Source organism: Henckelia pumila, chromosome 4, assembly GCF_033568475.1.
Source record: "Henckelia pumila isolate YLH828 chromosome 4, ASM3356847v2, whole genome shotgun sequence".
Taxonomy (NCBI): Eukaryota; Viridiplantae; Streptophyta; class Magnoliopsida; order Lamiales; family Gesneriaceae; genus Henckelia; species Henckelia pumila.
In genome coordinates this window covers 100,881,159-100,898,923 of record NC_133123.1, presented here as the reverse complement: position 1 = coordinate 100,898,923, position 17,765 = coordinate 100,881,159, and the positions used below count along the sequence as shown (strand labels likewise).

At 39.1% G+C, this 17,765-nt stretch overlaps 1 protein-coding gene across 1 annotated transcript in view; it reads right to left on the bottom strand.

Moving 5' to 3' along the window:
* Nucleotides 1–298: 298 nt before the first annotated feature.
* LOC140859865 (callose synthase 1-like) overlaps nt 299–17,765 on the bottom strand; it is a 41,194-nt gene continuing 23,727 nt past the window's right edge. The window contains exons 30-43 of the mRNA XM_073262471.1: nt 10,818–10,927; nt 10,574–10,699; nt 10,413–10,481; nt 10,137–10,326; nt 9,915–10,068; nt 9,220–9,339; nt 9,027–9,142; nt 8,851–8,934; nt 8,082–8,194; nt 7,766–7,995; nt 6,877–7,674; nt 6,700–6,750; nt 6,391–6,576; nt 299–772 (exon numbers count right to left, since the gene is read on the bottom strand). Coding sequence (XP_073118572.1) covers nt 524–772; nt 6,391–6,576; nt 6,700–6,750; nt 6,877–7,674; nt 7,766–7,995; nt 8,082–8,194; nt 8,851–8,934; nt 9,027–9,142; nt 9,220–9,339; nt 9,915–10,068; nt 10,137–10,326; nt 10,413–10,481; nt 10,574–10,699; nt 10,818–10,927 — 2,596 coding nt within the window. The 3' untranslated portion in view covers nt 299–523. The remainder of the gene's footprint in view (nt 773–6,390; nt 6,577–6,699; nt 6,751–6,876; nt 7,675–7,765; nt 7,996–8,081; nt 8,195–8,850; nt 8,935–9,026; nt 9,143–9,219; nt 9,340–9,914; nt 10,069–10,136; nt 10,327–10,412; nt 10,482–10,573; nt 10,700–10,817; nt 10,928–17,765) is intronic.

Sequence of the window (17,765 nt, the reverse complement as noted above, 5' to 3'; positions counted from 1 at the left end):
AATAATAGTTTAAACGAGTTTTAAACCATGAGATTTTGAGTTGCTTTGATTGAACTTAATTTTACGCATGATATTTTGTACCTACGACCACGATTAATGTTTCAAGAAAAAATATTTCGCATTTTTCTACATCATAATTTTTTAAAATATCCAAAAATACAGGACGTCACACATTAAGTCATGAAAGTTGTGCTCACAAATTAACAAATGAACCTTAGTATTTATATTTTCAAAACATGCAACCCGCCAATCTATGATATACACGATGATGATAATATATGAGAGAAAATAATTCGAAAAAGAGAAATATTATTGCAATAAAACTTACAAAATCCACTTGCCAATATTCTCAAGTCCCCAGAACTCCATCATACAGTCGACAGTACCAGTTCCTAGACTACTATAGTTACATGTATAAACAACACTATACACAGCGAACGAAATTATAGCAAAATAAGTAGAGCGACATCTTATATACATAGTCGACGCAGCCATTTCGAGTATACATACCCTTCGAAAGCATTCATTCTTTGTTGCTGGAGGAGCGATCCTTCTTCGGTCCACCAAGAATACGAGATATCTGCAGGCCTCTGCTGAAAGCTTGGTTGAACAACATTCGTGTTTGGAACTCAGAAACAAAAGGGAACCATGCCAAGAACGCGACTGGTGTGAACAACAGCAATCCGATTATAATTTCATAACCACGGGCAAGTGTTCTAACTGATCCCCAGATTCCAGCACGGACAACTAAAGGCTTTAAAGCCTGTGCGATCTGATTTTTCAGATACGATTCAGAGTAAGACTCAAACACGACCATAACATTTGTTAGAAAAATGGAGAGACAATAACAGTCTGATATCTAACTACATGTTTATTCCATGTTATACACTCGCACAGTGCACAAATCTATGTGAACCATTAGACTCTACAAATTATGACAACAACATTTAAGGGTGAGCCGAATTTTGGTTTAACCGAACAGTTCAACCAGTTACGTGAACCGGTTGATAATTTTTTAAAATATTGATCTATTCGATTAAGTTTCAGATATTCTCAAAAAACAAAAAGGACCAAACAACATGAACATCAGTAGAGAAAATTCTTATCATATAAATATTTCGGTTCAGTTAGTCAGGTCAACATTAAATATTTTGGCTATTTCGTTCAGTTAGCTAGGTGGTTTTTGTGAGAAGTTATTTATGTATATAATTCTGATATAATGAAGTTATTTATGTATATAATTATGATATAATTATTCATATATTCTAATCGTAGTCAATGGGTAAGTTTCCTTTTTCTATAGGATCTTAGAATCTCAGGGTATTATTATTGATTCTTATTGTTGTATATTTATGTTGTTCTTGTGGCCTAATGAATTCATTCAGAATTGTTGAGCATCAATTCTTTTATGGTATCAAAGCAATTCCGATCCATTCTTTAAAAAAAAATGGCGTCTGAAACACCAAAGGTCGAGTCTTTTGAGAATAACAGTCATTCCACTATAGCCTCAGGACAAGCTCCAGGAGATATGACTCCATCTCTAGTCATTACTACTCACAAGTTGAACGGATTGAATTTTTTGCAATGGTCTCAATCTGTGAAACTGTTTCTCCAAGGCAAAGGAAAGTTCGGCTATCTTACAGGTGACAATCCGATGCAACTCACTGCTGCTACATTTAAGACATGGGAAGCCGAAAATTCAATGGTCATGGCTTGGCTTATTAACTCCATGGATCCAACCATTGGGAAATCCTATTTGTTTCTTCCATCTGCTCAAGATTTGTGGGACTCAGTCAAGGCGACATACTCCGATGTCGGGAATGTCTCACAGATGTTCGAACTAAAAACCCAGATCCGCCAGACGAAGCAGGGATCCCGATCTGTCACAAAGTTTTACAATCAGTTGGTGGGATTGTGGCACGAGAGTGATCTCTACGTTGACTTCGAATGGCACTGTGCTACTGATCGGCTCCACTTCCAGCAACTTCAGAATATTGAGCAGGTCTTCGACTTCCTTTCAGGCCTCTCTAAGGACCTCGATGATGTTAAAAGGTCGTGTCCTCGGCCGATCTCCCTTTCCAAAAATCCGAGAGGTGTTAGCTGAAGTCCGCCGAGAGGAAAGCCGGAGAAAGATCATGTTAAACAATGTTGCTGCCCCTCACATTCCAGAAACCTCTACGTTGGTCTCCCGGTTTGAAGATCAGCCTCGTCGCGCTGGCAGGCCCTGGTGTGACCATTGCAAGCGTCCGGGTCATACCAAGGACACCTGCTGGAAATTGCATGGTCGTTCTCTTGATCACAAATCATCTCGTCCTCCAAGAGACAGCAAAGCTCTCCACACCGTTGCTGCCTCCAGTCCCAGTAACGAATCATTGCCAAACGAAACTCCTCTCTCCAACAGAGAACTTCTGGAGCAAGTGTACAAACTCCTGTCTGCCTCTCAGCCCATCAATCACTCCTCATCCACGTCCTGCATACAACAAGGTAATCTCCCGAGTGCTCTAAATGTCAATCAAGGGAATTTCAGTCCTTGGATTATTGACTTTGGAGCTTCCGATCATATGACCTATGACTCCCATATGTTTTCAACCTATGTTCCTAGTTCGGGTAATCTTAGGGTCACCTTAGCCGATGGTACACCATCCACTATCGCAGGTAAAGGTTCCATACTTATATCTCCATGTTTAACCCTACAATCTGTACTCCATGTTCCCAAATTATCCTGCAATCTCATTTATGTAACCAAGCTAACAGCTGATCACAATTGTGTAGCTAAATTTTTTCCTAATCTGTGTGAAATTCAGGAACAGGGCTCGGGGCGGACGATTGGCAGTGCTGAAAGACATGGGGGGCTTTATTACTTCAAGAGACCTAATCTTCTAGATGGACAAGCTCTGCAAATTAGTAGCAATTCTTTTTCTTACTCTCGTGACTCTGAAATAATGTTGTGGCATCAAAGATTAGGTCACCCGAGTTTTGGTTATTTAAAACACATGTTTCCCCCTCTATTTATGAATAAAAATCCATCTATGTTTCAATGCGAAGTGTGTCAAATGGCTAAACATCACCGATCTTCTTTTCCACCTCACGTGTACCAAGCATCTAAGCCTTTCTCACTCATACACAGTGATGTGTGGGGACCATCTAAGGCTACTAATCTCACGGGAACTAGGTGGTTTATTACCTTTATCGATGATCATTCACGATGTTGTTGGGTTTATTTATTAAAAGACAAATCCGAGTCCATCCAAGTGTTCAAATATTTTCATACCATGGTTAAAACTCAATTCAACACCAATATCCAAACCTTACGAACCGATAATGGGGGTGAATTTTTTAGCCTAGTATTGGGTGACTATCTTTTAGAACACGGGATCATACATCATAGCTCTTGTACGCATAGTCCTCAGCAAATTGGTGTTGCCGAACGAAAAAATAGACATTTACTCGAGATTGCTCGAGCCTTAATGTTTAATTGTCACGTTCCTAAATACCTATGGGGCGATGCTGTTCTTACAGCAACATATTTGATCAATCGAATGCCCTCAAAAGTCCTTAAATATACCACCCCTCATCAAACACTCACCCAATCTTTCCCCGAAAATCGGTCCTTCAGTCATCTACCCTAAAAAATATTCGGGTGTACCGCCTTTGTTCATGTTCAGCAACCAGGTCGGAGCAAACTTGATCCACGAGCTGTTCGTTGTGTTTTTATCGGGTATTCAGCCACACAAAAGGGTTACAAATGCCTAGACCCCGTCACAAAAAGAATCTTTGTTAGTGCCGATGTCACTTTCTTTGAGGATCTAACGTATTATCCCAAATCTTCCCTTCAAGTGGAGACAAAATCCTATGAAGGTAATTTTTGGGAATACGGGGAAGAACCGATAAACTCGAGTGTGTCTAATCCTAGGAGTCCATGTCTGCCAACCGTAGATTTTGTCCAGGACAACATTCCTAATACACTTGAATCGGCTGATCCTCCTCCTACTAAATCGCCGAAACTTCGTGTTTATTCTAGGAGAATAGGTACTCGAAGGGAGCCTCCTATAATCTCAGAGCTGCTATCGTCCGATCCGGGTCTTCAACAAGGTAACTCTTCATCTCTTTCTCTTTGTGACAGTCCTAACACTCCTATTTCTGTTCAGCCAGCCCTTGAATTGCCAATTGCTCAAAGAAAAGGCACTATGACTTGCACAAAAATTCCTTTATATCCCCTTGCCAAGTTTGTGTCCTCATCCAACCTATCTGGAAAATACAAAGCCTTTATATCTCAACTCACTGCAGAACAGATTCCATAAAAAATACAGGAAGCTCTAGGTATCCCAAAGTAGAGAGAGGCAATAATGGCAGAAATTACAGCTCTAAAAAAATGGTACTTGGGAAATTACTAATCTTTCCAAAAGAAAAACCAAAATTGGTTGTAGATGGATATTCAACATCAAATACAACTCAGATGGGACAATAGAGAGGTATAAAGCTCGCTTTGTAGCTAAGGGATACACACAGACTTTTGGAATTGATTATCAAGAGACCTTCGCACCCGTCGCTAAGTTAAATATCGTGAGAGTTCTTCTTTCGTTGGCTGCCAATTTGGACTGGCCGTTGCACCAGTTAGATGTGAAGAACGCTTTCCTCAACGGAGACTTAGAAGAAGAAGTTTTCATGGAGGTTCCTCCGGGATTTAAGGAACAAAATGAAAATGGCAAAGTTTGTCGGTTGAAAAAAGCATTATACGGTCTCAAGCAATCACCTCGAGCATGGTTTGGAAGATTTGCAAAGTGTGTTACTGGGTTCGGGTACACTCAATCTCAATCTGATCATACCTTATTCTACAAACACTCAACAACTCACAAAGTCACAATTCTTATTGTCTATGTTGACGATATCATCTTAGCCGGAGATGACCTTGATGAGATGAGAGATTTAAAGAATAAATTGGCAAGAGAATATGAAATGAAGGACCTCGGAAATTTGAAGTTTTTTCTTGGCATGGAAGTGGCTCGGTCTGGAAAAGGAATTGTAATTTCTCAACAAAAATATATTCTTGATCTTCTTAGAGACATAGGACATCTTCGATGTAAGCCCGCTCCAACTCCCATGGATCCTTATCAAAAACTCAGCCAAAAGAAAGAAGAAGCTACTGTGGATAAAGAGAAATATCAACGGTTGGTTGGACGATTGATATTTGGCTCATACTAGACCCGACATTGGACATGTTGGAGTCGTTAGTCAATTTATGCACTCACCAAACCGAGAACATCATGAAGCAGTAATTCGGATTCTCCGGTATCTCAAGGGATGTCCAGGAAATGGCCTGATTTTCAGGAAGCAAGGCACTCGATCTCTCACTGCCTATACCGATGCGGATTGGGCAGGATCGTCAATTGATCGAAGATAAACCTCTGGTTACTGTACTTATGTGTGGGGTAATTTGGTGACTTGGAGAAGCAAAAAACAAGGAGTTGTTGCACGAAGTAGTGCAGAGGCAGAATTTCGAAACATGGCACACGGGGTTTGTGAACTTCTTTGGCTTCGACGGTCATTCAGGAGTTGAAACTTCCTATGGACTCACCAATGAGGCTCTTATGCGACAACAAGGCAGCCATTAGTATAGCCCATAATCCTGTCCAACATGATCGAACCAAACATGTAGAGATTGATCGACACTTCATTAAAGAGAAGTTGGAGAATAATGAGATTTGCATGCCTTATGTCCCTTCAAAAGACCAGGTGGCAGACATTCTAAGTAAGAGTCTTCATCAGCCTACATTTCGAGAAATGGTTAGCAAGCTGGGAATGTTGAACATTTACTCTCCAGTGAGAAGTTATTTATGTATATAATTCTGATATAATGAAGTTATTTATGTATATAATTATGATATAATTATTCATATATTCTAGTCGTAGTGAATGGGTAAGTTTCCTTTTTCTATAGGATCTTAGAATCTCAGGGAATTATTATTGATTCCTATTGTTGTATATATATGCTGTTCTTGTGGCCTAATGAATTCATTCAAAATTGTTGAGCATCAATTCTTTTAGTTTTTCATGATTATTTTAGTTATTTCGATTCGGTTAGATTGCTTTTGACGAAAATTTTGGTTGATTCAATGATTTGTAGCTAAATTTGGCTTATTTAGTTCTGAATGCTCACCCTAACCAACATTTTATAGATTGCAATACTTGCATCACACTTGAAAACAAGTAGAGAGTAAGTACAGCTAACTTAGGATAAACCACTTACTGTAAAACGGGTGGAAGATGAAGGTTGAGTCAGACCCAAATCGTAAATAAATGATATAACTACATACATGGAATAGGGCCAGGAGAGAAAAAGATTGTCGAAAAACCGAAAAACAGAAGATAGGACGGATAAGTAGCACTCACCAATAGCAATCCCCAACCGGTAGGCATGAATGCGAGGATGCAAACAATAACATCTCGGAATGTCATGTGTGCAAGAGCTATTAAGGTAATAAGTACTGCCACAAGTAAGAGGAATATCAAGCCCTTGATCATTCGAAACACGAGCTGAAAATCAGCACTGAGTTGCTTCCTTCCAACCGAGACAACCTGCAAAAGTTTGGCACATTTAAGGTCCAGGAAAGAGTTTGAAGCTCGAGGTGAACAGTTCTATTCTTTTGAGCAGAGATATGCTCGGTATTGGTATTACTTTAAAAGAGGTAAAATGTGCACCTTCAACATTAGTAAGACCAGAAGAATCACAAGCCAGGATAAACCATAAACCTGGATATGAAGCAAAGGGATAATTATCATGTCCACATTCCTAAGTAGCAAATAATTAAAAAAATGAAGGAACGAAGGAAAAATAGAAAATAAAGAATGAGGATCACATGAGTGTAAACAACATACCAGAAAACTTTTGCTTCCCTTTATGAAGCTCAGGTGATAAACGAGTCCGTACTGATAAATGAAAAACCGAAGAGACAGCAATATTTCAAAAATTATACCACGTGTCCCTGAATGAGACAAATGCTCTTGTTGTTTCTCCCACCAAGATTGCCAACTCTTTTCAGGAGGGACACCTATGCCTCCATGATTATTCATCCATTTGTTCCAATCTGTCCAATCATCCACGATTTTCTGCCATTCGAATCCAGAAGGATTGAAAAGAAAAGGGGCAAAAAGCCAAGTGCCCACAAGCACCCATATAGAAACAGTAATCAATATATATGCAACAACTCCTCTGTATGCTCTACCAAATATTTGGTACACAAGAAGCAAAATCATTAGTTCAATTCCCTTGACGAAATGGCTTCGGGAATATAACTGGTAGTTGTCTGCAAACTTTGCATGAAACACGACAAATCCTCGACCAGTACCTCTATATTGTGCACCCCCATGAAGCAACGTTCGTCCAAAATAATGTATTCTTGTTCCAAGAGAAAATGTGAAAAATACAGGAGCAAGTTGTAGTTGCATTAGAACAAAATCAGTTAAAGCACTACCAAAACCCCTTTCAAGACCTATCTCCATCATCATAGGCAAAGCCATTAGGAGTCCCATTTGCACAAATGACTGAGAAGCAAGAGCAACTTGTAAAGGCTTATTGTCCCGTATTGCTGGATGGCTACTCAAATTCTCTTCCAGGCCACTTAGAACAAGATAAAGTCGACCATATAGAAACACATACACAGTAAGAACTGTAAGCTGTGAGGGGAAAAAAAAAAAAAAGAAATGTTCAGATACAACCTTGAGAAGATTTACATTGTTAAGAAACTTTTCATGGTGTGGAAGCTACCAAAGTGCTAAAGTAGAATCCCACTGTAGTAAAATAACATGACAGCATTCGGAAAAAGTCGAAGCGATGGCCAAGCCTATAAACATCACGACTCAAAGTCTGCTCTCCATTACCACACGCTATCTTTGCCTCAAAATTTGATATTTGGTTGAGGCCCACATCCCTTCCTTTACCAACTTGTACATACTCATGATGAGTGACGTTGCCTCCACGAAGAGTGGAATTGAAACCTTCATAGAAATGAGCTGAATAAAAAAACCGAAATGCTACATTTATCAGAAAATACATATAGGTTGTTTTAAGGATATGAAAATGCCTGCAAAGATATCCTCGCTCAAGTTGATGATTTTAGAAGCTTTGCTAACACCACCTCTAGTCAGGTGAAACAATCTATCAAATACATCTGGATGTCCATAATGAAAACGAACCCTGAAATACAACACGAAAATTTTGAGATCAGACAAGTGGAATCAGCTGATCCAAGACGAGCCACCAACATTAGCATCATATTATCCATAATTCATAAAATGCTAAGGCCTTGTGGGATTTTTGGTTCATTAAGTGATGAAGCAAAACTGAAGTGAAGACGAAGATACAGAGAAGGCTCTTATTAATTTGCCACATTGTCTAAACGAAGTACTCTCATATGTGCACCTATTCTCTACTAAAGAATCTGTGGCCGCAAGACTTGACAAAGCCCTGTTTGGACTGCCACTGGTACAACATTCAATTACCCCCACATTTAAACTCAAAAGTATTATAAAAGAGAAATTTAGTACTTTTTGTCTTTACCAACAGTCTTGTTCTTCAATTTTAATCTTATTAAACGGTGAATAAAAAAGAACACAAAATGCAACAAGCTAACCAAATATCATAACTATTTCTAGGTTTCAATGGATTGGCAGAAGAAAAACATAAACTTAGATAAATGAAGGTGCAGAAGATATATGAAGGTGATATATGACAAGCAATCAATAAAAGAAAAACAAACTTCATTAGGGAAACTAGTGGCAGAAGATAAATAAAGGTGCAGATAGTGAAACTTAGATACGTAACAAATCCTATAAAAAGTAACACAAACTTACTTCAATGGATTGGCGAGCAATCTTTGGCCTATTGTGACAAAACTATTCTCCTGATTTGACATGAACCAGGCGAGTGAAGATACACTAAAGAAATAGAGAACTACAGGTTAACCAACAATAAAATTACAGATATGAGATTTGAAATGAGTAAAAGTCTATTTCCCAGAGTTCAATACCTTCCTGTGAATATGTGCTCCCTAAGTCCAAGAATTGTTGGTTTCCTCACACCATGCTTCTTAAGGAACTCTTGCAACACGTTCCTCATTTTGAAGGCTTCTTCCATGTAGTTGTCCTGTTACCGAACATTTGATCATAATCCATCAGGTTAACACTGAATTCCACTTCCTTAACAAAGTCCAAGTCAAATACCTGGTTCATATCAATCGTTTGTAAGCCTTCCCCACGTGTAAAGATTATGGCATGATTTTGATTCTCTGGTTTGCCCTCACCCAATATTGCTGGCCCGGGAAGTTTTATGCGATAAATAACCTGCAAGAATTTGAGCGGTTATTACTATCATCACACTACCGTGCTTATACAAATGTAGATTCGAGTTTTAAAAAAATACCATGCTTATACAAGACTCGCATCACCAGAAACTTTAAGGCACACACAAAACTTTCATGTTGAAAAACAAAAGGAGGATATGCTTATATAAATCAACAAGAAGTCTAGAATTGAAAAAATAAAATTAATTAATTAATTAATTAATTAAAAAGTCATATAACAAACCACAATTCATAAGAGTAGATATCTGAAGGGATTGCCCATAAAACAGGCAGATATGAGATGAATGTAAAATCATCAGAGATATGCACTCCATTACTTTCCACGACAGTGTTAAGTATTTATGTTGAATGTATATTTAACATTGGTTTGATAGCTCATAAAATTCAATTTTTGTTGTTGTTAATGTGTAAAAATTATTGTACTTCAATATCTTCGGAATAACCATAAGGTAACTCCCATTATAAAACATGAAAAGATGAAATAGAAAATTTTATCATATGTCGTGGATACATTTGATTATATTTCAGCATTCATATCACGTTAAGAACTTGTACCTGGTCTAACTTCTGATCTGGATCAGATGAGTCAACTGATTTTGGCACAGCTTTAACAAGAGTTGAATAGTAGATTTTCTCATCCATTTTACTAGATTTAGTTCTACCTGTATCTTCAACCTCATCAATGTAAGCCACACGAATAGATGGATACCTGCTCAATAAATTAACAAACTCAAGACACAATAGAAGACATGAAAGAAATAAATCACAAGATCGCACTTTATCATAAGTCTCAAAATATCTGCTGCACGAGAATCACGCGATCTTTTTTGAAGTCCATATCTTTGGCATGAGACCACATATGTAAACTTCATGTCTGCAACTGCTTGACATTGTGTTAATAATGAACTTTCATTTCTAACGTGTTCCCCAGCATTCAGTTCAGCAGCCTTATAGCCTTTCATTAAATCTGTAGCAAGCATTGACCGAAATAATAACTACTTTTCAAGTTAATGGAAGGTAAAGAAAAAAACAAGTAAATAATTCATTAAGCACCTTCCTTTCCTGCCATATCAAGAAAAGACTGTAGTTCCAAAGCTTGTCGGTAGTACATCATGCCTCGTACTGGTATTCACGCAGAGAACGTATCAATAGAACATACCATCATATAATTTTGCCACCAATCGGCTCAGAAGAAAATATTTAAAATATAATACCCGTTTTGGTCAATGTTTGGCCCCTGTATGATGCCCATAGACGTAGTTCTTCCTCGAGTTTTGGGTCTAGCTTGATATCTTCCTCGCTGCTGCAACCAATTCGTTCCAGAAAATTCTCCCATTCATCTGTCATTTAAAATAGTAGTTCATATTAGAGTTCTCCATTCTAACTTCTAAGTCAAGCATGTATACTGTATACATAGTAATAACAATATCAAGAGTCGAAAACAAAAATAAATGAAACCTGGGAAAATCTTTTGCAAATAAAACAGAATTGAAACACCATCCTCATTTGGCTTCTCCAGTAAATTAGTGGAGAAGAGAACTTCTTCATCCAAGTAAGGAGTTAAAATGCTGCAGAAAACATAAATGCAAATATGTAACATAAGACCTTGCTTAAAAATAACAGCATATTCATCAAGCAACGATGACAGGACTTCTTTCATTTTGAAACAAGATTATATCATATATAAATCATATAATAATTACAAAAAGCGGATAAGCTATCCGCACACGAAGCCCCTAGATCTCAAGACATACTTTTTTTTTTTATCAGAAACAAATGTCATGTTATTAATAGGTAAAAAAGTTAAAAGTTACATATAAATGTGGACCAGTGTCCACGAGTTAGTCTAGGGGTCTAACATGAAGATTATGCTAATTCAAAACTAGACTCCAACCTCTACACAAATCTGAAATCGCAAAAGCTTGGAAATCATTTAAACGATGTAACCACACTGCTACTCTCAGTTTGATCTTATCCCAAATCTCTTCAATCGAGTCTGCTACGTCTTCGAAGATTCTTCGATTTCTTTCCAGCCACACGTTCCAACAAACACAATGTATTGTAATTTCCCATAGAGTTTTCCCTCTTTTGCCCAATGAACATCCCAAATCTGCTGCGCACAAATCCTTCGTTGTCTTTGGAGTCACCCACAACAATCCCAGATCCTTTGGCACTGACCACCATAAGGTACTCGTGAATGGACAATGCACCAGTAGATGATCTATACTCTCTCCCCCTTTCTTGCACAGCACACACCAATTAGGATTTAAAAGACATTTCGGAGACCTCTTTTGGATCAAATCACAAGTCGGCAGCCTACCCAACACTGCTGTCCATGAGAATACCTTTACCTTAGAAGGAATCAGCGCTTTCCAAATGGTTCGAAACAGATTGAATTTTGGGAACAGAGCCTCTGGGAAGAAAAAATCAAAGAAAAATTTCACTGAAAACTCTCCCGAAGCATCCCACTTCCAAAGCCTAACGTCCTCTCCCCTCTCTGAAATAATAACCCTGCCCAAGGTATCCAATAAAATTATTAAGTCACTCATTTCCTCGTCCCTAAGATCCCGACGGAAGTGGAGATCCCAAGATAATGAACTGGACGGAGAGGCTGGATTTAAAGAAATAAAATGAGATATTGGCTTATTGTGAGATCTAGAAATCTGAAAAAGCAAAGGAAAACGGAATTTAAAAGCTGAATGCCCTACCCAACAGTCCTCCCAAAATCTAATTCTATCTCCCCCCTTGACCACTAACCTCAAAGATTGGATAAAAGCCGGATAAATCCTAGAGATGAACTTCCAAGGACTCCGAAAGGTGTTATTCCTTGCCAGCCCTGCGCCCAACCATTTTCTTGCAACCCGTATTTGCTGACTACGATTCTCTTCCACAGTGAATTCCCTTCCTTTGAAAAACGCCACCACCATTTACCCAACAAAGCTTTATCTCAAGACATACTAGATATTCTAGCAACAAATTCATCTAGAAAATAGCCAAATACCTTACATTAAAAACCAGTAAATTTAAACAACTTCCAAGCCCCAGAATATATCGCACTTTTCCAAATGACTTGTCTGTAACACAATTTATCTTATGGGTACTCTCAATTGAAAAGATGTTATTAATATTGTTGATAAGTTTGTTATAATAATTATCTTTAGTTCAAGTTTATCCTTTTACATTTAAAATAAAGATTAGGTTGTTATCTTACCTTTTAGATGCAGAAATCTTCTATATATCTTGGAGACTTCATATTGTAACGTAAGGAGATAAAATAAGTATTGAATAAAGAATGTTTGACAGTACACATCGTCTTCTTCCTGATTGTTAGCTTTTATGGTATCAGAGAGCTATTAAAAGCTACTGTTGAAGATTTAAATAGATTGGATAAGATATTTATTCAAAGTTTAAATAAGGATTAGATAGGATTTGATATTTAGATATTCTGTTATTTCTTTGTGTATATTAGGATGTAACTTGTACGCATAATTCAAAAATCAGAATGATTCTCTTCCCTCATAGAGATTCTATACTTTACCACATGGTATCAGACGTTCAGGGTAAACCCTAGCCATGACCAAATACGGCTACGGCTACATGGCTTCCTCCTCTGAATCTGATAAACAGCCACCAAGCACGCCTGATTTTTCACCAATTCACTCCATTACATGCCACGAGCTCAATGGTTAGAATTATCTCCAATGGTCCCAGTCCGTCATGATGTTTATATGCGGCAAGGGCAAGGAAGATCTCTTATCTGGTTCATCCAAGCGTCCAGCTTCTGGTGATGGCAAATTCAAGGCTTGGAATGCTGACAACAACATGCTTATGTCGTGGCTAATTAATTCCATGGTCCCCGAAATTGGCGAGAATTTCTTACTATACCCCTCTGCCAATGAGATTTGGGATGCAGTCCATGATACATATTCAGCCCGCGACAACACATCTGAATTATTCGGTGTGGAAAGTTTGGTTCATGAAATACGACAGGGTGATGACAATGTCACGACATATTTCACTGCCCTCACCAAACTTTGGCAGCAACTGGATTTATTTGAGACACATGAATGGAAGTGCACGGCTGATGAATCACAATTCAGAAAAATTGTGGAAACCAAACGAGCGTTTAAATTCCTTCAAGGCCTCCATCCATCCCTTGATGAAGTTCGTGCCCGCATCTTGGCCATAGAACCATTGTCGGGGCTTCGCGTGGCTTTCTCCGAGGTCCGCCATGAGGAAAGTCGGCGAAAGTTGATGTTGGGCTCCTCTCGTTGTCCTTCAGTAGAAGGTTCTGCTCTTGCTTCCAGTCGGCCCTCATTCACGCCCATTTCCGACCATGGTGCTCGCAATTCGCCCTTTTCTGCCCCTATTCAGAATCAGCATATGCGTAATTGTAGGCCTAGGTGCGAGAAACGCAAGAAACCCAATCACACGTTGGACACTTGCTGGCGCATTCATGGCAAGCCAGTGGACTGGAAACCAGCCAGAGAAAGACGTGCCAATGCTGCTACTTCAGATTCTGTCTCTACTAACGCACAACAACCTTTCACTCAAGCGCAGTTGGATGTTCTTCAGCGGCTGTTCAGCCAGAATTCGGAATAGAATTCTTCCCAGAATTCTGCCCAAATGTCTTCACTTATTAGTACTGGTACAACAGTCCTTCAAGGTGACTTCTCTCGTGCATTTTTCTCCAAACAGATTTGAACTCTACGTGGATTGTTGACTCAGGCGCCTCTGATCATATGACGGGAAATTTTTCACTTTTTAGTTCATACAATCCTTGTAGAGATTCTCGGTCTGTGCGTATTGCTAATGGATCTAGTTCAAGGGTATTTGGTATTGGCTCTGTATATATCTCACGTGATATTTCTTTACAAGCTGTGCTCTTTGTTCCCGGTCTAGCATGCAATTTGTTGTCTGTTAGCAAAATTAATGCCGATCTCAATTGCACTACTAAATTCTCTGTGGATTCTTGTTTTTTCCAGGAACTGAATTCGGGGAAGAAGATTGGCAGTGCTGAACTACGTGCTGGCTTGTTTCTCATCCATATGGACCCTAACTTTAAGAATGGGCCGAAGAATACTCCAAGCCCAGCTCTTCCTGATTCCTGTTTTGTTTTCCATTCCAATAAAAACAGTGAAATTCTTTTATGGCATTATAGATTAGGTCATCCGAACTTTCTGTACCTTGCCAAACTGTTTCCATTTCTCTTTCATAATAAATCATCAAGTTTACTTCAGTGTGATATTTGTCAAGTTTCCAAACACACACGTAGCACCTTTAAAACGCAACCATACAAACCATCAACACCTTTCTCACTCATTCACAGTGGCATCTGGGGGCCATCAAAAATAAAAAATGTAACGGGGGCTCGTTGGTTCCTTTTATTTGTAGATGATCATACTCGAGTGTCATGGGTATTCCTTATGAAGGATAAATCTAAAACCACTTCCCTGTTTCAGCTTTTTCATTCCATGATTCAGACTCAGTTTTCAGCCAAAATCTAAGTCCTGCGCACTGATCGAGCCCGAGATTATTTTAATTCAGTGTTAGGTGCTTATCTGGCCTCTCATGGCATTGTACACCAAAGTTCATGTGTCGACACCTCTCAACAAAATGGGGTATCTGAACGCAGAAATCGTCACCTCCTTGAGGTTACCCGCTCTCTTCTATTCTCATACAAAGTTCCTAGCCATTTTTGAGGTGAAGCAGTACTTACTGCTACATATCTCATTAATAGCATGCCCTCTCGCGTCCTCAACTACAAAACACCTATCGAGTCTCTCCTGGAATCCTTCCCCAAAATACACCTGCTTAACTCTATTCCCCTGAAAATCTTTGGGTGTTCCGCCTTCATTCATGTTCATTCCAATCATCGTGGGAAACTCGATCCAAGGGCCATCAAATGCATTTTTTTAGGGTACTCACCTAACCAAAAAGGCTACAAATGCTACTCTCCAGTCACCGGCAAATTCGATCACTCTCTAGATGTCACGTTCTTCGAAAATGAACCTTTTTACCCCAATTTTTCTATTCAGGGGGAGAGTAACACCAGCGAATCTCCAAATTGGGAACTCACATCATTTGTAGACCCAATCCATGTTACTCCAGAAACAGATCATGTACCACAACCCAACTCCCAATCAACTCCTCCAAATACACCACTCAAAGTCTATTCAAGAAGAAAGGTCATCCAAATGGAGAGACAACAAGAACCAGTACAAAGTCAACCAGTCCAAGACACTTCTACGATACCAGTTCCAAATGGAAAAGACAAAGGTACTACTGAACTTGACAATAACTCTCCCATAATGGACCATTGCGACATTGATGATAGACCTATTGCTTTAAGAAAGGGAACTAGGGCATGTACACAACACCCGATATGTAATTTTGTCTCATTTGACTCTTTATCACCTGCATATCGTTCTTTTGTCTCCAATTTAGATCAAGTCCAGGTTCCAAGTACTATCGAGGATGCCCTCAAAGATCCGAATTGGAAGGCTGCTGCCTTTGATGAGATCAAGGCACTAGAAAAGAATAACACGTGGCAGATTACAGAACTTCCCGCCGGAAAACGAACTGTTGGGTACAAATGGATATACACAGTGAAATATAAGGCTGATGGGAGCATTGAACGATACAAAGCACGGCTAGTTGCAAAAGGATACACTCAGTGGTATGGAATTGATTACCAAGAGACGTTTGCTCCTGTTGCAAGACTCAACACAGTCAGGGTGCTTCTATCAATTGCTGTCAACCTTGACTGGCCATTATTCCAACTAGATGTTAAAAATGCATTCCTCAATGGAGAGCTTGGAGAGCTGGAGGAAGAGGTGTACATGGATATTCCCTCAAGATTTGTGACAGAAGCTGTGAGAAACAAAGTATGCAGTTGAAGAAGTCTCTGTACGGCCTTAAACAGTCACCTCGGGATTGGTTTCATCGGTTTACAAATGTGTTGACAAAAGAAGGATACCTACAGTGTCAGTCAGATCACACTCTATTTGTAAAACACATTGAGGGAATGACCACTGCTCTGATTGTTTATGTGGATGACATTGTTCTCACAGGAAATCATAAAGCAGAAATGAGTCGTGTAAAAGGTGTCCTTTCAAAGGAGTTTGAAATTAAAGATCTGGGATATCTTAAATATTTTTTGGGTATGGAAGTGGCTAGATCATCTCACGGAATCTCAATTTCGCAAAGAAAGTATGTTCTGGACCTACTTAAAGAGACAGGAATTATAGATTGCAAACCAGCTGATACCCCAATGGATCCAAACATGAAAATAGGGATGAATGGAGATAGAACACTTGTTGACAAAGGAAGATACCAGCGATTGGTTGGTAAATTGATCTATCTATCACACACCCGGCCTGACATTGGATACACTGTGAGTGTTGTCAGTCAATTCATGACTAAACCCACTGAAGAACACATGGAAGCTGTATATCGAGTGCTGAGATACCTGAAGGGAACACCTGGTAGAGGGTTGCTCTTCAGGAAGACTACATTCCGAAACATTAGAGTCTAGAGTGATGCTGATTGGGCAGGTTGTCCTGTTGATAGACGCTCTACATCTGGATACTGCTCGTTTGTATGGGGTAATCTAGTGACATGGAGAAGCAAGAAACAACCAGTTGTCGCTCGAAGTAGTGCCGAAGCTGAATTCCGTGCTTTATCCAATGGAATTTGTGAAGGCATGTGGCTTAAAATGCTGCTCAATGAACTGAAGATGGGAGACAGTCATTCAATAGATCTGATGTGTGACAACCAAGCTGCATTAAAAATTGCCAAGAATCCATTCCATCACGACCGAACCAAGCATGTGGAAATAGACAGACATTTCATAACCGAAAAGATTGAGAAAAAGGTAGTTGATCTCCACTATGTTCCCTCTCACATGCAGCTGGCCGATATCTTGACAAAAGCCCTCCATTGACCAAACTTCGAAGAATTGAAGTCCAAGCTCGGCATGACAAACATCTACGCCAAGCTTGAGGGGGAGTGTTGAAGATTTAAATAGATTGGATAAGATATTTATTCAAAGTTTAAATAAGGATTAGATAGGATTTGATATTTAGATATTCTGTTATTTCTTTGTATATATTAGGGTGTAACTTGGACGCTTAATTCAGAAATCAGAAATCAGAATAATTCTCTTCCCACATAGAGATCCTATACTTTACCACACCTACAGTCAGTTAAGAAACAATAATGGTCAAGATGGCCTTTTCCGGAGTAAGTGGGAAATCAGATTATGAGGATTCTTCAAAAGGCCTTCCACCAAATCTCATTGCTACGTTTGAACCCACATCTCTTCAAATCACGAATCACAAATTAAACGGCAAAAACTTCCTTCAATGGGCTCGGTCCGTCCAACTGGTGATTCGAGGAAAAGGG